Source organism: Aquarana catesbeiana, linkage group LG03 (genome assembly GCF_042186555.1).
Source record: "Aquarana catesbeiana isolate 2022-GZ linkage group LG03, ASM4218655v1, whole genome shotgun sequence".
NCBI classification, from domain to species: domain Eukaryota; kingdom Metazoa; phylum Chordata; class Amphibia; order Anura; family Ranidae; genus Aquarana; species Aquarana catesbeiana.
In genome coordinates this window covers 548,998,918-549,024,378 of record NC_133326.1, presented here as the reverse complement: position 1 = coordinate 549,024,378, position 25,461 = coordinate 548,998,918, and the positions used below count along the sequence as shown (strand labels likewise).

Sequence of the window (25,461 nt, the reverse complement as noted above, 5' to 3'; positions counted from 1 at the left end):
ATCACAAGAGGAGCAGGATCAGTAAAGTACTTCCTCCCCCCAGTTGTTCAGGTGACATCATAGAATCAGTGCTTTATCTTTCCGTTGACCCAACTGCTAGAAGCTACAGAAAAGCTAAAAACTGAACAGATGGCACCACCTGGAGGCCACTGTCAGTCCTACACATCACTGCCTCTCTAATGATAAATTGAGCAGATGGTGGCACCTGCAGGCCACTGTCTGAACTACACACCACTGCCATGTTGCCAAAGACTGGGATATTCGATAAAAAAAAAAAAAAAAAAAGTACTATACTTATACTGGGATTCTTGTGAAAAAATATGTTTTATAACTCTTGACATTATAAAAATACAACTTTAGCATTCTCTTTATGTAAACGCATAACATCTGCCTCCATTGAAAGGGCACGCTACCAAAAAAAAGCAACTTCTTTTACCTCTCATGAAATCCAACAAGTAGGACAACACTGGTAATTTTCTTAAGTTGGCATTCCATTGAGACAAATAATAAAAAGTCTCACTTCCTCAATTCTCCATAATGGAGAAGATACTGGTGAAAGAAGAGACAACTTTTGATTGCTCTGGTAGATGAGGGGAGTTAAGTACTCAACTGCTAAGATCTCAGTGCTGGATTCAACAAAGGGCTACAAGTAACTGGTAGCCAATTTAATCAACCTGCTTTCATTACAAACCTAAAGCAGAAAAAAAACTGTGAGCAAGCAGGTTCTTTATTGCAGAAGACTTATGCAATGTCTCTTCTGCAATAAAATAAACCTACCTGCATGCTCACAGCCTTCTTTGGAATGAACACTAAGCTGTGCAAATTCAACTCCATTTACATTCCAACACAGCGCCTGTGTGCTGGGTTGACTGCACTCCTGTGGTGATGTAATCCGGTACCATCCAATGAAGACGCCCACAGTTGGAAGAAGCCAGGAAGAAGAAGTTCCCCAATTTCAACCTCTCCCTGTTTCAGCGTTGTCCCCGACTTTCTCCTCTGTTCAGTGCCAGCAGTCCTCTGCAGGCAGGATGAGACTGTCATTCTGACCATTTCCTGAGAGCAAAGTCTTTCTTTTACATTCCCCCCTGAGAAGCGCATCATCACAGACTGAGCTCACAGTACTCCAGGACTGAGCAGCATGCATATATTACTCATGTAATAAAAGAATTCCTCATGCTGTACAAGTACGACTTACATTTTTGGACCGGCAAACAAAATTGCAGGGAAAAAAAAAAAAAAAGTGTATTGGGGAGATTTTTTTTTTTTTTAGTAAAATGTATTGGGGGTGAGGGGTTTATAAACACTCAGCTCAACTTCTACCAGAGCCAAGAGCTGTGTGATGTTTATGGCCATATCTGAAATCAGCCATGGTGAAATGGGCTTGTTGCTAGTGAAAAACACTTCCAGATATACCTACTCAGCTGCAGCATTTTGCAGCACTCTCCCTGAAAAGCAGTCCATCTCAGAACAAGGCTCCGTGCCATTTCTTCATACTGTAAGTTAATGTACTGAGAACTGTAATACACATCCCCCTCTGGGAGGTTTTTCACTAGAAAACCTTAAAAAAGGCTTAGAAATCGCCAAGCCTTTTCTAAAAAACCCTCTTCTCCTCACCCTTAAAGCAGCCAATACTGTCAGATTCAGCTTGAAAGAGAAAATTTAAAACAAAAGTTCTTTTTATTTTTGCCCCGTCCCCTCCACAGATGCATACGTAATGTGATCTGATGGCTGCAGTACCGCTACATGTTTACATCCAGCAGGGCAAGTCTTCATTGCCTTGGCCACAAGTGCGCACTAGTGCCCCATAAACTTCTATTGAAGTGCCCGGAGGCCAGAGACAATCAGAGACAGTCCCATATACGTCCATGGGGCCGTAATACTCAGAGCCAGGACAGTGAAGACTTTCAAGACTGGATGAAAACAAACAGCGGATCTGCAGCTGTAAGATTGAGGTAATGATGCATGTGTGGATGGGGAGGGTGGGTGAGGTTAGGTCAGGGGAAGGAGGCAAAAAAGCATAAGTGCACTTATCCGTTAAAGCTTATCAAATTGGTCAGGCCCCACCCACCCAAAAGCTCAAGTTAAAACCTGCTGCAATTTTTGTATTGTGGATTATACAATTAAATAAGTCCTTCAATCACATTGGGTTGAACAAGTTCCTGTCCTCTGCTTTTACTACATTGTCAGAATAATCTTGAAAGACCAACCTAAGAATCTGTTGTGGCAGGTGCACAAAATTTTCCTAAGCAGACCCCATGTCTCAGGTAAACAGGACTACTCAACAAGGCAGCAGCTCACAGCAACCAATCAGAAATAATCTGGCAGCCAATCAACTTACACTAAAATGAGCTGCAATTGGTTCATGCACATCCTTGTTGCTCTTACTGATGTGGATAAAGGGTTAAAAACATCTGTACGATTTAATCACAGCTGCAGAAAAATAGATAAAACATTTTTAGTTCCATGTGTTCTCTCAAAAAAATTTGTTTTGAGTTCAAACAATGAATTTCCCTGAAATCTCTTTATGCAAAGTCGTCGCCTCCCAGACAGAGTGGGAACAGTATTATTGGCCTATTGGTCTAACTTACTAAAATATTGGTCCAATCTCCAATGTTGTTACGGCCATAATACATTGAAGATGTGTGCACCATCATGGAGTGATGAAAGAGTGATGAAAAGATGGAAATACCATCCAATCACACTGGCTAGTGCCCACCCCGATACACAATATGGGAACCGATGAAAAGGCTTCACAGCATCCCAGTCGGAGCACCCTTTCTGTTCAAGACCGAGAGGTACGCCTCGTAGATGGTGTTCAAAAAGCTCTCATCGTTCTGAAAAAAAAAAAAAGGGACAGTAAAACAGAAATTCCACTTTATTACAAGTATTTATAGCTCTGACATATTCTGCAGTGTACAGAGTGCACTGGGCCATTCACATCAGTCTCTGCACCAGAGGAGCTTACTCTCTATTGTCCCACTAGAGTTGCACACCATTTATATAACTCTGACATATTCCACTATGCTCTACAAAGATCACTGAGACAGTCACATTACTTGAGAAAACACCAATGTCCCACCACAGTCACACACTTATACTTTTATATAGCTCCGACATTGTGTAGTGCTGTACAGAAAACACTAAGCTAGTCACATTAGTCTCTGCACCAGAGGAGCTTACACTCTAATGTCCCACAACAGTCACACACTATTATTTATATACATTTATATAGTTCTAACATATTTCGCAGTACACTGTACTGTATTTTGTATAGAGGATTTTTGCACAGGATTAAGAATTGAACTCCAGCCTTCCCTTTAGTCTTGTACAGTTGTACAGGCTCCTCTCCTGTGCTGAAAATGCTTATTCTGATTACACTGCACACTGTGAGCTTCTAACAGACTGACCAATCATATAAAACGCATTTTGATATCTGCACAACTCCGATCAAGGGCCATCCCACTGCTTGCATTAGGGCTGAGGGAGCTTCAGGAAAGTACTGAGGCAGGGCGCTGGGAAGTTTTCAGGCCATTCCCACCAGCTATGGTGTGCCTGCATTGCATAGATGAATACAGGGACTCATTGATAACATCACTATCTTTAAAATTAGGTATGTAATGAAAACTGGAAGGGTTTTTTTTTTTTTTGCAAACCTACCGGAAGGCAAATATAATCAGATTAATTCAGCAGAAAGCAGATAGATATTCAACTTTCTGGATGTTAAAAGAAGAATTAGAGCCAAGGCTCTTTTGGCCTTACTTGTCCTGAGGGTCACACTTAGTTCCGCACTCCTGCTTCTTAGATTCAGCCGACAGCAGGCTAAAGTCTGCTGTTGGCTGACGCCACAGAGCTGGTCCAGACTCTGCAGGGATCCTGACAATAATGTTGGGATTTGCCCAGATGCCTGACAGGCAGATGACTCAACCTCTCAGCGTGCCGTTGAAAGCCTGAGTCAGCCACTCCTGGCCCTTCCAGAGCCTGGTGCTCCAGTGAGCACTAGAGGGGGAGAGCACCAAGCGGTGACTAGCGAGAACTGAGTGATCAGCTGTCTTTGATTACTCAGTTCTCGGTGTAGAGCAGGCAGGGAACAGCTGCAGCCAGCTGGGATCAGTGCTGCAGCCTTCTAGGCAAGTATGATTGTTATTTTTAATTCCCGCACTTCTCTTGTGAGTATGCAAACTTTCTGTTACAAGCAGACAGCGTACAGGAGTATGCTGAAGATCTCTCACCTTGATAAGATGCAGAAGGGTGTCACAGAGCTGGCTCTTGGTCAATACGCTGTTCTGATTGCTGACGCTGTTAGTGGGGGTGTCTGTGAGTGACAGAGGAAGGAGTAGATTTGTGGTCGTATCGCTATCAGACTGCGTGGGTTTTGTCATATCGGCTGACTTCTGTGTGCTTGTATTTGTGAAAACCAAAGGAGACAGTAGGACAGATGGTGACACAGTAGCTGGGATCCGCTGTGGGGATATAACCTACACAAGAAATCACAAAACTGGCTGTTCAGAATTAAAAATCCTTTGACAGGTAAACATCGTGTGTATTTCAGTTCTGTATTTACAAGTTTTCTTTTACAATCTCCTGTAATGCAAGACTGAGAAGGAAGGGCAACACATCAAGCCCGCGTCTGTCTGTAGAATACTAGAAGCTTCCTTTCAGAATGAGAGAGCAGAGTGATGGCCTTACAAGTGCACTGCCGCTATCCAGCGACAGGGTGCAGTTAGCTTGGCTCCCGCTGACTCAGTAGGTTGTTCCAAAAAAAGGTTAAGTCTAATTCCATGACTTTTTTTGTGGAGTTCAGAAACACGAACACGTGTTCATGACGTAACACATAGGGTGTGACGGAGGCAGTCGTGGACCAGAAGTGACGTAAGAGATCGTTTTGTCCCAGTTTCATGTACTTTTGGGGCATTTTTAAACTTTGTACATTGCAAGTGTAATTTTTATTGAATAAAATCAGTTCATATGAAAATACTGCCCCATGGGAGGTTTTTATATGCTTTTTCCTAACATGCATATGATCGGATGAGTGATCCGGAGTCTTAAAGGCACCATAACTCAATTATATTAGTAGTATTTGTAACGATGTCTGGAGGGTCCGTAGCAGACAGGAGGTCTGGCAATTACGCATTTTCTGATGTATGAAGGTGAAAGTTTGGTGAGCACAGAGATGGCATGTGTGGTTTTATTTAGACGTACTTTACCGTACAAATGAGGTGTGGGACTTTATGAGCATCCAAGAAACATTATGTTGATAATACGGATTAAACGGATTTGTTTTTATTTTTTCACCGATTGGTTTGCACACATTTATTAATGGTAGCGCAAGAGTTCACTGGTTTTAATTTTTTGGTATGTACTGGTGTATAGCCAGCTTTACTGAGATACCTTTTGATATTTTTGTAAGCTCACCTAAATTTGCCATGCATGTCACTCACTATCACCGCTCCTGGATGTCCTGACTGGTGGAACCAGCACTGCAGTGGAGCAGTTTCTTCCGCTTAACATCTTCTTTCTGCAGCTGTCTTCTGAGACAGTCAACTGGAATTGTCCATGTTAACCAGGTAGTGGCGAGGACACCCAAAAGAAGATTCAGAAGATGGGGGGAGGCTGGTTAATTTACTAAAACTGGAGAATCTGGAGCAGCTGTGCATGGTAGCCAACCAGTTTCTAACTTCAGCTTGTTCATGAAGCTCTGACAATAATACCTGGAAGATGATTGGTTTCTATGCAGAGCTGCTCCAGTTTTAGTAAATCTCCCCCCCGGAGAGTCAAGCGACTGCAGATTGGAGTACTACCATTTTTTTAGCAAATGTAGGTATTAGTTATGGGTACAGCTTTAAACTTTTAATAATGGGTGTGTGGGTGACTACAGATCTGCCAATATATTGGGAGCAACAGATTAAAACATACGACATAAGTGTTGGCCAGCTGATTAGAAGAAACGGACTTCACATAGGCAAGAGCTAAACTGTGTTTCTACAAATTCTAAAAACAAAAAAAATTTAATTAAACAACAAAACAGTGATATCACCAAGAAAACCCACTGCAGTGTATTACCTGAAGCAGTGTATTGGACTTCTCTCCCACCGGCAACTTCTCTGCCCAGGTCTGTTTTATTGCTGGCTGAGAGACTAGCGGGAACTTGGCAGCCAGGGATGGTTTGGTGCTGACCTGGTACTGTTGGTCCTGACGCACAAGGTTCAGTTTCTTCAGCAGCTCATGAGGAGAGATGGTTCCGGGTGAAGGCGGCAGCTGGGAGGAGAGCGGCATTGCAGAGAGATTTGATGGAGTCTTTTGGCTCTGCTGTGCACCATCATAAAAGTGATGTGGGGCACTGCCTGTATTTTTCCCCGAGGTGCTGGTTGTGGCACTGGTTATAGGACCACTGTAATAATGTTTTGAGGGGGTCAGACCTGGTTCAGAGTGGAGAACTGTGGAGTGGGTGCTGGCAAGTTTGTGCAGAAGGATTTCTCCACCATCAGGCTTTTGAGTAGGAAAAGGGGAGACTTCTTCTATGGGCAGGAAGAGGCTGCTGAAGACGTCTCCAGGGGGATGGGAGCTTCCAATCTGGCTATGCTGGTTCTCTGGGATCTCCGAAACTGGTATCAAGTCAGCACCACGCACCATCAGCTTCTGGATAGCGGGGCACAGCTGCTTTTCTCTGCATTCAGATAATCGATCTGGTTCTTCGTACGACAAGGAGCGAACCACTGCCGGACGGACCTTGGAGGGGTCTTTATGTTCGTGACCCTCTATGAAGGTCTTTTCTGCCTTTCCAAACAGTGCAGTCAGTGACAGGTGATGAGGTCCCGGATCTCCAGACTATGGAAGAAACACAAAATCATCACATACTTTTTTTTGGTTGTTTTACAACAAAAATCTAAAACCTTACATGTGAATGGAATAAAGTACATCTAAACAGAATTTTTTTTTTTTTTTTTTTTATGCTTTTGATGGAGCAGGAATTGTCATGAAATCTCTTTAAAATGTGGGGAAATTGGCTGCTAGACCACTGTCACCAAAAAAGATGTCCTATGCTCTGGTGACAAAAAACATTGACATGGGTTCTAAAATAAAGGATTTAGGATACAGGATTTATACAGGCTGGATTCATATGAACAGAGTTTGTTTCTACTTATATTGCCAAACGCATTGGGATGTCTTCCTTTACACGCACATGAACTTTAATGGCGTCCCAGTCTTCGCTCGAAGGGTTCAATATTGAGTTGACCCACCCTTTGCAGCTATAACAGCCTAAACTCTTCTGGGAAGGCTATCCACAATGTTTAGGAGTGTGCCTATGGGAATGTTTGACCATTCTTTCAGAAGTGCATTTGTGAGGTCAGGCACTGATGTTGGACGAGAAGGTCTGGCTCGCAGTCTCCGCTCTAATTCATCTCAACGGTTTTCTGTTGTGTTGAGGTCAGGACTCCGTGCAGGCCAGTCAAGTTCCTCCATCCCAAACTCACTCATCCATATCTTTATGGACCTTGTTTTGTGCACAGGTCCAAATCATTTGGTGGATTGGGGGGGGGTTATGGTGTAGGGTTGTTTTTCAGGGATTGGGCATGGCCCCTTAGTTCAAGAGAAGGGAACTCTTAAGGTGTCAGCATATGAAGACATTTTGGACAATTTTATGCTCCCAATTTTGTGGGAACAGTTTAGGGATGGCCCCTTCCTGTTCCAACATGACTGCACACCAGTGCACAAAGCAAGGTCCATAAAGACATGGATTAGCGAGTTTGGGGTGGAGAAACTTGACTGGCCTGCACCTCAACTGGATAGAACACCTTTGGGATGAATTAGAGCAGAGACTGCCTGACCTCACAAATATGGCTCTGGAAGAATGGTCAAACATTCTCATACACACACTCCTAAACCTTGTGGACAGCCTTCCCAGAAGAGTTGAAGCTGTTACAGCTGCAAAGGGTGGGCCAAATCAATATTGAACCCTAGGGACCAAGACTGGGATGCCATTAAAGCTCATGTGCGTGTAAAGGCCAATACTTTTGGCAATATAGTGTATGTGCCTACCATGCTGTCTTTATGTTGACTTGCTCACATTGGGTCTGAATGGTTCCCTATTGTGAAGTTGAACCTTTTATTTTAAGATTATGTGTACAAGACCATTGGCTGTCTACTAAATGAACCTGTATTTTCCAACAGAGAGCCAGTGGCTTCAACTTGGCTTACTAATTTGCACCTCTATGGGCAACTTACACATACTATGAATTCCAGTCTACCCCACTGGCTGATATTACTCTAGTAAAGATTAGGAGTGGGTTCCAGTGTACAGATTCTGTCACATGTACTCCTGAAGGAGGATTCTCGAAACCCATAGAATCCACATGTGAACTGTAATGGGAATCTTAGCTTGTTGTAAACCCCTATGTGGAGAGTAATTTTTAATGTTGTTTAATATATTTTTAATGGTACATAATAAGGTTGTTTTCATGGTACTCAGTTTCTCCATGTCCACACAAAGTCAATGACTACATATTCTGTTCATAGTTGAACATAAAAACTATGTCACTAGCGGTTTTACACATACACACACACTCTGCATATCTGACATACCGACTGATGGCTGTCAGATGGAAGCTATCAGGCAGCTCTGCAGTTGCCCAATTGCTTTCACTATTACTCAGTAATGCCCATGGCCACCGCTCCCCTGCTTCCTGGGCTCCGTGTGGCTGGGACCAGCATGGCGGATGCTGCTGGGTAGATGGGAGACAGCCCAGTGAACATCCCTTTTCTGGGCTATTCTTCCTCTTACTGACCTGAAAGTGACTTTATACCATCACTTCTGGGTCCCCGTGTCACTTTCCCGAGCTTGTATGGCTAGGGAAGAATCTAATGCAGTGTGATCTGCACAGCATTAGATTCATTGGAGGACAGCTGAGACGTCAGCACTTAAAGAGAACCGGTCACCAAAAAAATTCATCATAATTGACGAGGAAAACAAGAAGAAAAAAAAAAAAACAAAAATTGTAAAATATTAAAATACCACCCAAGCACTTAAAATCCCATCCCAAAAATTTTTTGAGGCCCCCCTACCCCCTTATACGAACATAAACGTACGTGTCATGAAAGCAATAATTCTAGCATCAGAGCTCCTGGGTAACTCTAAACTGATGCCCTATAGGGGCGATTAAACTGTCACCTATGGACGATATAGGATACTGACGTAGCCGAATGTAGCCATTTCACGGGCGCACGCAATTTTAAAGGTTTGATATGTTAGTCATCCATTTAACCAACGCAACCTCATCTTGTAGGTTTTACCAAACAATTGGGTAATTTATTTTGTTTGTGTACCCTAAAATTAACTTTAGTGCACTTTCACAGAATTTGAGTTTCTTAAACCGTTGCGCTAATATTGTGTAATATAAAAAAATTGGAGCTACCATTATTTTACTCTCGAGTGTGTCTGCTTTCAGAAACTATATAATGTTTGAAGGGGTGTGTGTTTGGTTATGTAACCTTAAGGCCAATGGCGAACTGTCCATAGGTGGCGCAGGGGCGTCACTCCCCCCAAAGTTACTCATCTAAAAAATAAAATAAAGTTTTTTTTTAAATGTCCCTTTAAGTGTGTGCGGGGGGGGGGGGGGGGGGGGGATGGCGCCGGACACAGAGGTGCTATGGGAAGCATTATGTCATTGCAATCTTGAGATTGCGGGCAAGCAAATCTATCGGCTGGCGTTTAGACTGCCCATGGAGCACAAAGCTCTGCGCTCTCCACACTCCCACTCTGGCATTATGTGTCCTGTGGTGGTTAGTGATTGGCGGGTCTGTGGCATGGAGCTTTTATCGGACCCACCAATCACTTCCGGTTTTTTGAGTGGCTCATCCTGGCTGATCCGATGGAATATGCGACATGAGCCGAGGAGTCAGCCGGTGATCGGGGCATATCACTGAAGAAGCTTCTAGGAGGTAAGATGAGGCAGAGCACACTTGTGTTGTGCTCTCAGACCTACAGTGTGATGGCAGCAGCTGCCTGTGTAGTGGATCTGGGGAGGAGGAGTGGGGAGTGCAGAGGCAGTGAAGGGTTGAGAAGCTTTTAGTGCATTCCCGGGACAGTACATCTGGATGGGGCTGCTAGTGTTAAATGTGTGGCAGGTTGGGGGGGGGGGGGGCAGCCAGGTACGCAGTGGGTAATGCTGCGCTAGTTTGTTTGCTAGTTAGTTTATTTATTAAAACTGGAGGGGACAAAATCCAGGAGCAGCTGTACATATTAACAAATCAGCTTCTATATTCAAACTGTTCAGTTTGGCTTTGGAAATGAAAACTAGAAGCTGATTGGTTGCCAAGCACATCCGTTTCAATCTCAGTAAATTCCTACCAGTGTGCATTAGGCAAGGAGAATAGAGGGGAGAGGAGGAGCAACATACTGTACAAAATTACATGGAAAGAAAAGTCAGTACATTACATTATCTCTAACAGGTTTAAACTTTGGAATCAATACACTGCAACCCTGAGATTATAAAAGTCCATAAAAAAAAAAAAAAAAAACACACCACACACACACACTTGTGCCTCCTCTTAGATACAGTCATGTAAAGCCCTAATCAAAGTCTCTGCTATAAAAAAAAAAATAAAAATCAGTATTCAGCATAATCGCTGACTGGCCAGTGTTTGGGCATGATCACGGCCTTGTCATTGATCACGAGTCAGTAAGGAAGGGCTGCTATGTCCTCTCCTCTGAGCAGGATTACGAGTTGTGGATGCCTTATGCCTTTAAAGCATGTTATACAGCACAGTGCTTGTGCTGTGTAATTTGGCCCCTTCCATCACCTAAAAAAAACCTGGCCGATCCTGCCCGGCTATGTCACCCCCTTTGTAAACTGACCACAATATATCATGGCTGCTGAGCCCTGACACAGTGTGGTCTCTCTCTCTCGTCAGTGCCAGCCCCATGACCTCCTGCTTATTTTAAAAATGAATTAGCATGTTGATGAGGGGGAACCAGAGAAAGCAAACTAGAAGCAGTTTAAACTTCAGCTTTAAGGAACTTCAGCCCCAGTTCTTATCGGTTATCAAGGAGGAAAGCAAGAGAAAATCCCACTGGTACTTCAGAAGGGGTGGTTCCTTTAATGAGGAGGAAGATATGGTGGGTGCTGGCACATACCTCAGAAAAACCCTGCTCTCGGTTTCCAATAAAACCATCACCTCTCTTGTGCAGGACTAAGGAACTTTCTTTAGCTGGCATGTGGGCACATTACAGGTCAGCATGGTAGAGCAAACACTTCTGCTGCACATGAGAGATAATGAACTGCAAAAAGCATATTCAAAGATACACTAATCCTTACAGACCCTACTAGAAGAAGTGATTTTTTTTTTTTTTTTTAATGAGAGACTTTACAAACTCGTTATACTTACCTGCTCTGTGCAGTGGTTTTGCACAGGGCAGCACAGATCCTCCTCTTCTCGGGTCCCACTTCGCTGCTCTAGGCCCCTCCCTCCTGTCAAATGCCCCCACAGCAAGCAGCTTGCTTTGGGGGCACCTGCACCGAGCTGCAGCTTTGTGTGTCCATTTAGACATGAAGCTGCTGTTCAGCCCCACCCCCTCTCTCTCCTGATTGGTTAACTGACTTTGATTGACAGCAGGGACTCATGGACATCGCTGGATAGAGAGGGACCTCAGGTAAGTATTAGGGGGTGCTGAGGTGGCTGCTACACACAGAAGGCTTTTTATCTTCATGCATAGAATGCATGAAGATAAAAAACCTTCTGCCTTTACAACTCCTTTCATTCATGAATTCAGCACATATCAGAAATTTAAGTAGCTCATAAGGCATGACGGGAGGTTCTAGAAACGGCAGTTCATATTTGTACATCACCTTGCTTTGTTGCGTGCTGTTCACGTGCTGTGACGAGTCAGTGGGTTTCACCGCAATGGGTTTGATTAAGTTGGGGTTATTGTGGATGGCTGAGGAACTAGTTATTGCCTTAGGCTCAGGACTCGGTTTGCACTGCAATAGGGAACAGATGGAAAGCAAATAGTCAATCAGAAGCGAGCATGTGCTAAAAGCAACGCCAATACTGATAACAAATTTATTTGTGATAACTGTTCATTTGTGATGTTGTCAAACATGTCCTTGCATTTTTATTAAAGCAGTTGTATACCCCGCTTTCACATTTTTACCTACAGGTAAGCATATAATAAGGCTTACCTGTAGGTAGAATGAATATCTCCTAAACCTGTACGATTTAGGAGATATTCAACTTGCATGCAGCCGCTGAGGTCAGCAGTGCATGAGCTCTGAAGGTCCGGCGGATGGGGCCGGAAAATCAGAGCTCCTTGCCGGAAAGAGGAATGACGTCACGTGAGCTGTGAGTGGCCGGGACCGCGAACCTGGAAGAAAGGCCGAGGGAACATGTCAGCTCCCTCAGCGGTGACCGGGAGGTGATTCCGGTGCTTCGTTCTAAGACAAGTATTTCATAATGAGCTAGTATGCGGTGCATACCAGCTCATTATGCCTTTGCCTTACAGGTTGTTTTTTTTTTGGCGGGTATACAACCACATAAAACTGATTGTTCTGCTATACTGAGAAAGTTTACTCTGCATTCGCTGCACACTGAGGTTCTCACAATGCGCATTACAATCTGCAGCAAGTCACTTACACCCCACCTTATTTCCTGCCTACAGGATGTCCAGCATCCTCTAAGCTCCTCTCTCCCCAGCCTGAATGACCCTGGCACACTTCTTTTCATTTATTCGATTTCAGTTATTTCAATCATGGAGGTACAATATCAAATGTGGGCACTACCTAGGGAAAGGCAGCCTGCTTACAAACGCCCAATCCTCCAGACTGACATCCACCCATGAGGGCACCTAGATAAAGGCATATTTCCTCCCTAGAGCCAGCCTACTGCTCGCCACCGCATCTAAAATAATGTATGCAACAAAGGTTGCAATAAAACATTTTTTTTAGAATGTTGAGGAGGAACAGTGGGAAAAGAGCAACCAGGGAAGGCAAAATATAAGCAGATTAAACTTCAGCTTCAACTTCCAGCACATTTTCATTATGATTGAAAGCTCAACTGGATAAAAAAATAAAAAAATAATAAAAAAAAAAAAGGGGCTCTCTAGAGAAGCCAATTCAAACAATGCTAAAAACAATGAGCCAGGTAAAGGAAGTTCAAAAACCACCTTGGCCCAGGGTCTTCAGAATAAATCTCCTAGACGCTTTACTGCGCAGCAGCCTAATGCCTTGTCGGGAGTGATTTAAAGCAAATCAGTGCTTAGCCCATTCAGTACAAAGCAATGGGTTTGTTATAATCCCCCATAAACCCCAGCCTATAATTACCTTTCCATTCATTCCCCTGCCACTCTGTTCAATTTTGGTTGTTGATGGAAATACCTGGTACTTCTGAATAGTGAGGAGCATGTGACTCATTCCATGTGAAAGCGTTGATTAGGATTGTTTCCAATGGTTCACACAGGAGTTTCCTTCATTCCCGGAGGCTGAACAGAGTGACGGGGAGCGAAAGGAAGTTAAGCATATGCATCTGCAGGGTCTGAATGAAATTAACCTGTTGCTTTGTACTGCATTGGCAAAGCATAAAATTTACTTTAAGGAAGCTTCCAGTCCTTAAAATGAGGAGACTAAACTTTTTTTTTTTTTTTAAACCAAAGTAGTCTATTCGAGTATGTATTCTTCACTCAAAAGTACTTTCTATTGCTCGCAGACTCCTCCAAAATACTTTTATTTTTGCTACTGTGACCTGACTTCCTGGTAGAGGGTGGCTACATTCGCTCTCCACAGTCCCATTGTATGTAGGAAGAGAGACTAGGGACTATAGGTTATGGGTTTTGTAGCAAATGTGCATTGCTTGTTGCAAACAAACAGAAGTGTGGGGAAAAGGAATAAGAAATACTTTCATGAAAAATAGATTACAGGGCCCCCAAGAAAGATTTTTAACACCACTCACCTTTGCATACTCATCTTTTGCCTTGTTTAACATCTGCAAGATGTCCACTTCCTTTCCATCAGAGTAAAGAATCATGGGAGATGCCCCACTGTTGGCTGCTTGTTGTGCCTTCATCTGCTCCTGTTGGGTTAAACTGAAAAACAATACACATTATTTATCATGATTCTTCTGGGATAATCCTTTGAAGTTCAGGATAAATATCGTCTAAATACAAGGCATGAGTATTCATACTTGTATTTTAGTCCCATTTTGCTTATTTCTTCCAGATCTGAGCAGTAATCCAATGTGAAACTCTGCTAATGTGCAGGAGCTTCCTGTAATAAAGACCGGTCACTACTGCCCTCTCTCTTTGTACGGGGTGACTGGTCTTATCTCCGCCCCCTCCTGTTTTCTGCAGGCAGTCTGTAGTATACAGGCCTGCTAGGTCTCTACAGCCTGGTACACACAGACTTCCCTATAATCCTGGCCTGGTTGCTGTTGGGAGGGGGGGGGGGGGCTTATCAGAATCTGGAAGCCCCCCCCTTCACAAATGGGACCATCAGATCCCTACCCACCCCCCACCACCACCCATGTGAATGAGTATGAGGTACCATAAAACCAAAAAACCCTCCCCCACACAAATTTGACAACTCTTTTTTTTTTTTTTCTTTTTAAAAAACACACACTGTGCCGCACCCGTTTCTGGCTCCCACTTTCTGCCCGCTCCTCTGACTGACAGTTCTTAAGGTGGTGTTCCGGCCGAAAATATACTTTTTAAATAAAAATACCCCTATAATACACAAGCTTAATGTATTCTAGCAAAGTTAGTCTGTAAACTAAGGTCTGTTTTGTTAGTTTATTGCAGTAGTTTTTATTTTATAAACTTGCTGCAGGCCATGGCCATCTTAAGTGTGGGCATCTGAAGCCAGACTGTATTTCTTCCTGGATCTCATCCTTGCAGATCTCGCACATGCTCAGTGCAGCACAAGCAGTGTAATAGGTTTCAGGTCAGATTTCCATAGCAACGGCAGTGTCAGAGAAAGTTGCCGCCCCTTCCCAGAAGGCATTGCAAACAGGAAATGATGCGATGGGCCATGGCCAGGGAGGAGGAAGTGAAAAATGAATACAGCAGATAATACAGTAGGTGCTGAGAAAAAAAATTAAAAAAATATCCAATTCGTTTACAGTGCACAGTTTAGTGAGAGATGCTGAAGAGTTGTAAAAGTGGGTGGAACTCCACTTTAAATAGCTAAGGGGCAGGGCCACCCGGCGACCTCACCTGCCCCTGTGCCATCACTGACCCAGCATGCGTCAATCAATGAGGTCACAAGGGGGCGGGGTCACCTGGCAACATCACCTTAGCCATTTAAGAACAGTCAGCCGGCGGAGCGGGCAGACAGTGGAAGCCAGCGACGGATGCATGGGTATTTTATTCCCCCAAAGGGTCTGGTATGGATTGAGGGGGGACCCCCACGCTGTTTTTTTTCTCATTAAATTAGTGTTCAAAACTGATGAGATGTGCATCTGATTTGCACCGCAGTGCTCAGATAACGCACAGGACTCGCTTCAAACTTCCTGTCTAGTACGGCTTGAGTCCCCTGTGGAATCTCTACATGGACATAAAAAAAATAAGTCCATTCACAGCAATGCCTGGGTGTCACTAAGACAGGTAATGAAGATAATTTTCAACAATAGAGACACAAACAAAATTACAATGACACAGGATTTAATTCCTCCTCACTTAATCCCTTATGAAGATCAGCAAGGTAACTCAGTGATGTCATGACATTAGACCTGGCTTTAGTCTGGTTTGTAAAACTTAAACTTAGCATGGGACTTGCAATGTGCAAATATAAAGGTACAATATACAAGATATTCAAAAGAAAAAAAAAAAAAAAAAAAAAAAAAAATTGGGAACTATGGAAAAACCTAAAGTACACTGTATGTCCAGCCAAAAAACTTTTCTCATTTTGGATTCAACAGGAAAAAGGTGGAAACCCTGTTGCGTTTTACTGCTATCTGGGACACCATTAGAGGGATTTTCCCTCATTTCCTGTTCCACTGACAACAGTTTCAACAGACCGGAAATTATCACCTCGGCTTGTCTCAGGGATGCAAAAATCTAGTGAGCAGTTCTATAAATATTCTCTATATTTGTTTCCAAGATAAAGATGAAAAAGCCCTGTGCTTTTCTTACTTTTTCATTAGCTCTGCTATTCGTTGGCATTCTTCTTTGTCATAGAACCAAATCCCATAGATACAAACTGCAATGAAAACAAAGAACATGTTAAAGAGTCAGTAAAACCAAAAAAGCATCCCATTTTAGTCTCTCCACAATAAATCTGTAAAACATTGTGTGCCATTTCAGGAGCCACCACATCCAGTACTGCTGGTGATCTGGTGACATACATAGCTGGGAGCCCGACTAGGTGGGTAAGAGTATTTGATTGGCAGTGGCTCTTCCTGTCCCATAGCCCAGTCCTCACCAGTGTGATTGACAGCGGCTTCCCATCTTGGATGTTTTTCAGACTGCAGTAGTCAGGAATTCTTAAGGGATGGCATTCATCCTTGTAATAGTGACGTTTTCCCCGACCTGTGATGTTGGTGGAAGCCATCAAGTGTCTTTTGCATTCTCTGTCCCCAGCACTTCAAGTTGCGGGGAAAAGATGGGACCTAGCAGTCAGATGACCTTGGATAAGGCCTAATAAAAAGGTCACTGCAGGGGTTTACAATTAAAAATGAGGCAAAATCCTTAGCGATGGTGCCAGGTATATGAATAGTGGTTTACCTGGCTATGAATTTACATGTTATTTTAAAGTAAAGTAATGTGAACCCAAAAATCACACCTCACCGTTTACAGCTTTCTTAAAGGATAAAGTTCACCTTTTAAAATAAATGCACATTTTTTTGCAGGAAAAAAAAAAAAAAAAAAAAAAAAAGCATTATCTTTTATTATCAGGATCCTGCAGATATCCAAATGATCGCGGGTGCAACATCAGGCACCGGCACACTCTCGCTCCAGCTTTATGCCAGTACCTCTGTATGGGCTTTCAGTTACAAAGCTACAGGTAGAGTGAATGGACTACAAGGGTTCTCATCAGCGCTCTTGCAGTCCATTGAGAATTACAAGCTGTGTGCTGCTTTGGAAGATGGGAATAGTTTATTCATTCAGATTCCTGGAGCCCCACACAGCTGTTGCAGTTGAGGGGAGTGGAACCCCTGCCTACTGTCTTGGGGGGTGCAGCATAGTAACATGTTACACCTTACACCTGTATATAACATGTTACTAAAGGTGAACCCATCCTTGTATTACATAGTTGCAACTCTAAGCCACTGCCCCACCATTATTAGCATTGTCAGCCTGCTGTGTGAGCTCCTTCAGTTTGATTTTGGACTGCCTATCAAGTCTATCTGACATGAAGCACAAAAAACAAGTGAAGAAGAAGCTTGCACGCAACTGTGCTTCTGCACATTAAAAGCCATTGGTTAGAGCACCTCATTTACACATGCGAATGGGGTCTTGTGTGATTACAAGCAGGAGACTCAGCCGGGATTAATGAGAACAGGAGCGCATGGGAAGCCCCACTGAGCGCAATGGCAGCCTGACTGAGTCCACGGCTATTCACAGCTGCACACATGCAATGATTACCTGCGGCCTCATTCGCAAGTGTGAATGAGGCCTTAGTGTTTTTAGTTTGAAATGGGTATGCTGTTACTGACAGGATCACCTGGGATTATTTAAAAAAAAAAAAAAAAAAAAATTGCAGATTTAACAAGATTGAAAACAACCTTTGAAATTATAACAGGGTAAAGCTTACTGTATATGAAAATTTTCTTTCAGTGGTTTTTAGCCCTGGTTCACACTCACTGCAAACTCTCACCATTTCATTTCCACAGGTCAGTCCCAATTTAGGTGGCGATTTCAGAGACATCTGTGCGGGTTTCTGCACAAATGTCAATGGAAATTGCACCCCAAAAACGCAAAAAGTTGTACAGAAACTGTTTTTTTAAATGGATGTAGCGCCGCAACAATTAGGACGGTGCCATTGCCACCGATTTAACATGTCAAATCGCATCAATATCAATGTGAACCAAGAGCTTATAAATTGTTTTTAGTAAAGCAAAGAAAAAAAAAAAAAAAAAGAAGAGGATTGTTTGGTAGAGCAGCAAACAATCATCACACGCTCCAAGCACGTAACATAAAAAACATACAAATGTGGGGCTTATAAAGGATTAGTGAAGACCATAACACGCAGGTTAGGACTGCCATGAGGACCCCAATATATTTTAACTAAGATATAAGGCAGAACAGTAACTAATAATAAAAATACTGATATAACTTTTGAACTTACGACCTCTACAAGGCAACCATCCAACTAGCCACCTAGTGTATTGTGTGTATGCAAAACAGCGTGATCACAGATACACAACATTGTTAAGGTGAAACTACAGCAAATTACTCTAAGCTTTGGGTCCCCCTGGAGAAATATATGGCAGGGAGAATCTTGTCCTATGTCCCGTGGTGGTCTCGGGGGCACAGGGGGTTGTCAGATTCCCCACTGATGACCCATGCCCTTGCGGTTTGGGACCAGATCAATCCTATCTTATGTCCTTTTTCAGGCCCTGGGTGTATGGCGGAAGGGCCAGCTGTGGTAAGCTCTTGAGGAACGGGCCTTTTGAGACCCTGCAAGCTAGACAGGGGGGGGGGGGGTCCCAGCAAAATTTTTGGATGTATAGGCAACTTTACCACTTCTTTGAGGTTCATGGCCACTCTATCAGAGATTTGTCCCCTCTCAAGCCTTTTGAGCGGATTTTTATAGCAGAGGATCCGGTACAACATATGGTGCCGAACTGCACCAACTGCTCAGTTTTACTACCCCTGAATCTAAGCCTATGTACGGGGCGTGGGAGAGGGACTTGATTCTTGAATTTACCACGGATCAGTTGACCCACCTATACCAGCTCATTCATTCCAGCTCTATTGACCCTAAGACTCTGGAAACAAATTATAAGATTTTGTCCTGTTGGTACCAGGTACCTGCTGACCTGGCCCGAATTTATCCTTTCACTCCGGAGCACTGTTGGAGAGGCTGTGGCAATCGTGCCATGCTACATCATTTGTGGTGGGATTGCCCTGTAATTAGGCCCTTCTGGGTTGACATTCGGTCCCAAATCAAGGATATCCTGGGCTTGGATATTCTTTTATCCCTGGTTCATTTTCTCTTGCACATTCCTCCAGTGCCGATCAGCCAATATAAGAAAAGCGTTTTGCTGCATTCAGCAAGTGAGGCAGCACGCTTCCTCCGTGCCCGGCCAGGAGGAGTGGATCCGCAGGGTTAATGAAATCAGGGAGGCGTAGAAGTGGATAGAGGGGTCGCCGCTCCCCCCCCCTCAGTATTTACCATTTGCACGGGCTGGCCAGACAAGGGCAGTGTGTTGGGGAGGTCAGTTGGAGGCAATTTATGCCCCCCTCCCCAGGCATGTGTGCCTATTAGGCCTTCCTGTGGTTGATCTAGTATTACGGTACTTTCAGTGGCCTTAGCTGGCCTAGTGCTGCGAGTTAGCTCGGGTGCCCCCATAGCAAGCGAATTTCAATTTGTGAAACGCGTTAATCTCTGCCAGGTCTGCATTGATGTCAACGATGTTGTCTGATGATTTTTAATTTTCAATAAAGTTTTCAGTTTTGCTTCGAACCTGTGAGTGTGGTCAAACCTTTTCCTGTTCCAGTGGCTCCTATCCAGACTGCGGACTGGACCTGTACCGTGAGGTTGAAGCATGGGATTGCTCTTACCTAGAGCGGCTTGGCTTTGTTTTCACGCAGAAGAGGGACCCGAGAAGAGGAAGATCCAGGCTGCTCTGCAACAGAGCAGGTAAGTATAACATGATGATACATACACACACACACACACACACACACACACACACAAGACTTTACAATCACTTTAACATCTGGGTATGTCTAGGGACATTTTCCACTGTCTTATTCAGTAGGGCGACACTAGCGTTAACTATTGTGACCGAAAATATAAACTGAGTGAACCCTCATCCCAAAGCGCTGAACCTTGGGACACGTCCACCATACGTGCGTTGTTGTGCCCACCTAACCACAACCCCTAAAGCAGAAGGCAGAGGTTCCTAGATACATTTTGGTACTTAGAGCTCCGGCACCAAGTACCATTTGGCATGTACTTTGTATCCTGCCTCAAATCAGGGCAACATTGAGGATACCTCTGTGGATTAGCAAGCTCCATTCTCGCCAGTCCTCAGGGGCTATGTCCAGATCCCTCTCTCACGTCACTTGATATGACACTCTAGTAGGGGGGGGAAAAAAACTGTTATCATTATAGACGCCCCCCCCTGGAGAGCCGCATCCTGCATGCACCTGTTTTTGGACACAGTGCGTACTGCCGGGTCAGAGCCGTCTTGTCGTAATGAGTTAAGAAAATGCTGAATTTGCTGTAAATAGAAGCTCTCCGCAGGGGGCATCTCCAAGCTGCCCGTCAAATTGGGCAACCCCGGACCACCCAGGTCTTTTGGCGCGTACATTGTAGCCAGAGCTATTCTGGGACCCTTGGTACCCCAGATGTAATGGAGGATTTTAGATTGAAAGCGGCACGTGGCATCTACAGGGACTTGGATAGGCAGAGTTCGAAAATATTATAAATAATCTAGGTAAAACTCATTGGTAGACTGTGATGAACAAAAGGTCATCTGCTAATAAAAAAAACAAACGAACACTTATGACTCTTCGCCCCCCACTTTCTATTCCCAAAACGTCTGGGTTGTGGCAGATCGATATCGCTAAAGTTTCAAAGGCTACCACAAATAATATTGGAGAAAGCGAGGATCCCTGTCGGGTGCCCGATGAGATCGGGTCAGACCTATGGCCCTGCAAAAGTATCTGAGCCGAGGATGAGCTGTATAAACGAGTGCATCGAGGCCAAGAACGTAGGACCGAAATTCCATCTAGCCAGCGTTCGAAAGAAGAAGGACCATGAGAGCAAATCGAAAGCTTTGCGGATATCAATAGACAATAACATCCCAGTCCTATGAATGCCACCACCCCAGGAAGAGTGTAGCAAGGATCAATTGCTCTCCTGACCCGATCAGCTGCCTGCCTATATAGCTGATATGAGATTTTAATAAAATCGGTTTAGATTTTCGTTAGCCTTAAAAAAAAAAAAAAAAATATATAATTATATATACACACACACATAATTTTATATATATATATATATATATATATATATATATATATATATATATATATATATATATATATATATATATAATCATTTTTAATTATTTATACAGCTATCTGTAAATACAGGGACCAGAAGTGGTCTGTACAGATCAGGAGACAGAGGCAAGAGCATTGTCACCTTCTAACAGGACATGCCTGAAAAAGGATATTCATGGCAGGGCTACCAGGGTTTATTTTCATGAAATCTGCAGATTTGGAAAAAAAAAAAAAAAAAAAAAAAAAAATTTGAAGTTACATTAACAAAGTTTAAGATTGTCTAAAATAATTTACATCAAATTTAAACCCTGAGCATAGACTATGGCTACCAATACAAAGTCATAGTGGCACAAAAAGGCCCCACCATGTTACCTAGAGCATTTGCGGAATAGGAGTTATGAGCACATGACATGTGCCTTTGTAGCAGTTCTCAGCTGAACAACGATAACTCCTCAAATGTTTTCAACATCCTCTCCTGGGCCACTTTATATCAGATCTGCACCCCTGACCCTGTGCCAAGCCAGACAAAAATATAGCTGTTTCATTTCTGCCACACTCAGGGAACCAGGCGTTTGGAAAGAGCTCACAGCCCAGTCACTGAAGGAAGAATTCCATTTGCGCCGGATAACAAGTGTGAAAAAACAGATGTATTAACTGCTGGCCACCGAGAACCACAGAAACATAAACGTTTTTTTTTTCCAGAATGCTGAGAATGGGCACCTAAGGAAGCAAGCCTCAGTAACTTTCCTAGATAATTGTAGTTTTAAATACATATAATTACTGCAAGACAGAAAGCTAGACCCTTTTCTGCACTCAGGACTCATAGCATACCAGACCTGTAGAATAGGGTGGTGGACAGTACCAAATCCTAAAAGGAAATCTAATTTCACAGGGTTATTTGGAATGGATGAATGGGACTGCGCCCTGGGTAGGCCGCTCTCATGTGCAGAAATGTACTTTGGGGGCACTAGGACTTGGAACTTAGAAAACAGAGGCACTCTAACTTAGACCTGCATAAAGAAGATAAAAATGTCCTTGTAAGTACTTTTGAGCCACAGACGCAGAACAAGCACACTGACAAATCAGCGACTGAATTCCTCCTCTCTATGCTTGTTCTGGGTCAGTGACCTAGAAAGTATTGAAGCCAATACATAAAGCATGACATCCAGGGAACTAGCATTTAGAAAAGAATTCAGCAATGGCAGCCTCTAGGATTTTCACACGACAGGATCCCTTGAACTCGAGGGCCAATATCACAAGCTTCTGCAGACAATCCGTATTGCCTACACTAGCAGGACCAGTTTTAGGACCCGACTGTCCATCTCCAGCCAAAACATATATTTTGTTTTAAATGGAGTGTGGAAGTGTTAGGACTTCTAAACATTATTATTGTTGTCTGTGCGTCTACTGGGGGATTTCTACTCCCTTCCTGTTGGGACAAGAAGTCATGGAAATCTCACAAAACGAGGACACAGGCAAAGACAAAACAAAAACACATTTTTACTACAGCGGGGTTAGAACATATTATAACATTATTTTTCATTGCTTGTTATGCTAACACTCTTCATTTCTGATACAGACAGAAAGTGCAGGGAAATGTCTCCAATTTATAGCTGAAGGTGCCTATATTTTACTTTCCATGAGTTCTTCCTCTCCCTTCATGAACACAACATTTTTAAATAAAAATCAGTTTTTATTACAGATCTTATTTTAGATACAATGATGTCCTCAATCTGTGCTTCTCTATGCAATGCAGGCAGATCATGGCTGCTGTGAGGGGCCAGCATGGTGCTGTACATAGTTTCCTGAAACCATCACAGCACCCTGTCTCAGTATAACTTACATTAGTCCTCAGTTCTGAAACAAGCACTAGGCTGGCTCTTGGGAGGAATTTCACAAATATTAAAAATGCCTTGATCAGGCTATTAGTTGCTATGAAAAGGTCCAATATAAAATAAACACTGTACTGTTACTATATATGGCACTGTAACATCTATATATGTCATGACAAATTGTACCCTTGTCTTTTTTCCAATAAAACATATTGAAATGAAAAAAACCTGATGGGTGTATATTCAGTCTGGAGGAGTGGGCATCACTGGACAGGATTCACTTGCATGCAGACTGCCCTAAATAAAATTCATATCTGAAGCAAAGCCTCTATGACTGAAAGAATTAAAAACTAATAAAAAAGGCCGGATGATGCTGAACATCCCCAAGCCAAAAAAAAAAAAAAAAAATGAAGCAGACTATCTGACTTGCTGCAGCTTCTAATGCATATTATGAGAAGCTCACAGTGTGCATCGAAATCAGAATAAACAATTTTAGTACAGGGCGGAGAAGAGCCTGAACAACTGTGCAGGACTAAAGAAAACGCTGTAGTTCAGCTTTAAAGCAGTTGTAAACCATTGCTGCCTTTTATTTTTCCCAGACCTGCAAGGTAAAGCCACAATGTGCTACTTACCTGAAAAGGAAGCATTCCAATGATGCAATGTCATCGCTGGAGGCCGCTGCCATCTTCACCCGTCTTCCTTCCGGGTCCGTGGACTCCGGCTGTGTGACTGGCTGGAGCGGCAATTACGTCACTCCTGAGCATGCGCGGGAGAGCCGCCATTTACGGCACAGGTTTCTGAAGGAACAGCCCGTGTGGCCGTCCCCTCAGAGCACATGCGCCGATGAGGTCATCGGATAGAGATAGATATATAGTAAATTTCTCCTAAACGATGCATGTTTAGGAGATATTTACAGTACCTATAGGTAAGCCTATAATGAGGCTTACCCATAGGTACAAGTAAAAGATTTAAAGTGGTGTTCCGGCCGAAATTATACTTTTTAAATAAAAATACCCCTATAATACACAAGCTTAATGTATTCTAGTAAAGTTAGTCTGTAAACTAAGGTCTGTTTTGTTGCAGCAGGCCGTGGCCATCTTAAGTGTGGGCATCTGAAGCCAGACTGTATTTCTTCCTGGAACTCATCCTTGCAGATCTTGCACATGCTCAGTGCAGCACAAGCAGTGTAATAGGTTTCCATAGCAACGGCAGTGTCAGAGGAAGTTGTCGCCTCTTCCCAGAAGGCATTGCAAACAGGAAATGATGCGATGGGCCACGGCCAGGGAGGAGAAAGTGAAAAATGAATACAGCAGATATACAGTAGGTGCTGAGAAAAAAAATATATATATCCAAATTCGTTTACAGTGCACAGTTTAGTGAGGGATGCTGAAGAGTTGTAAAAGTGGGTGGAACTCCACATTAAGTTTACAACCACTTTAAAGTGGTTGTAAACCCTTACATATACCCAGTGAAGTGACTGGCCTCAGGTGATACACAGATCAAACAAATCCTTCTATATTAATTGTACCCGATCTACATCTGGATTTCCCCTACAACCATTCAAAGTGCAGAATTTACACAAGATCTCTCAGCTTTGATAAACAGGGAGCAGAGAGCTGAAGTTATATATCAGTGAGGAGAGCTCTGAAAGCTGGAGGGGAAGGGACCCCCCCCCCCCCTTTTCACACAACCCACAGGGTCAGTGTTGAGGCTGTCAATCAGCTGGAGTTCCCTCCCCTGTCACCATTTTTCTCTTGGGGTCAGGAAAATGTGTCAAAAAGCACTCATGATGACAGCAGAGGAACAAAGAAGTGGACAGAAATTATACTTAGGGCTCTGGATTGAGAGAAGCACACACTATAGAGGGATATGCTTTGCTGATATTTCATGTCTGAGGGTTTACAACCACTTTAAATGCCCCATCCACACTTAGCGGACTACAATTTTCTCAAATGGGGTTAGCTGCGAGTAGGAAGCCCTATTCAAAGCAACGGGAGGCTGATCATCTGCTGCTTGTTCAATTACATGTGAATGGCCGCGAATGGCTGAGGGCACTGTCAGCCTTCCACTGCTTTAAACTGGGTTTCCTGCACTTAGTTATTTGCAGGAAAACCCACGGATTCTCCCACAGAAAACTGTAGTTGGCTCCATAAGCAAGTGTGAATGGGGCCTAAGTCTACTAATAGTCCCCATTATTAAAAAAACAAAAAAAACCCACACAAACAAAAGACACACACACGCGGCTGGAGATGGGATCCAAAATAGACAAAACAAACAATACATTAAAAAGGTTAGATGTGGCTGCATTTGTTTTCTCTTTTCAGACTTTTTTCACCTGGTGAAGCCTTTTAAAGGCTAGTTTTCAAGTAGGAGAGTAAAGATCAAATATTGTTAAACAGTTGCATTCCCCATTTACATATTAAATATTTTAACTAGTTTGCCACTTTATGACTGTAACACTGTTGTATTTTT

The 25,461-nt window shown here is 43.3% G+C and overlaps 1 protein-coding gene across 1 annotated transcript in view; it reads right to left on the bottom strand.

Moving 5' to 3' along the window:
• Positions 1-268: 268 nt before the first annotated feature.
• The window catches only part of DCP1B (decapping mRNA 1B), a 44,960-nt gene continuing 19,767 nt past the window's right edge, over positions 269-25,461 (bottom strand). The window contains exons 4-9 of the mRNA XM_073621586.1: positions 16,115-16,181; positions 13,939-14,071; positions 11,844-11,975; positions 6,061-6,825; positions 4,230-4,475; positions 269-2,834 (exon numbers count right to left, since the gene is read on the bottom strand). Coding sequence (XP_073477687.1) covers positions 2,751-2,834; positions 4,230-4,475; positions 6,061-6,825; positions 11,844-11,975; positions 13,939-14,071; positions 16,115-16,181 — 1,427 coding nt within the window. The 3' untranslated portion in view covers positions 269-2,750. The remainder of the gene's footprint in view (positions 2,835-4,229; positions 4,476-6,060; positions 6,826-11,843; positions 11,976-13,938; positions 14,072-16,114; positions 16,182-25,461) is intronic.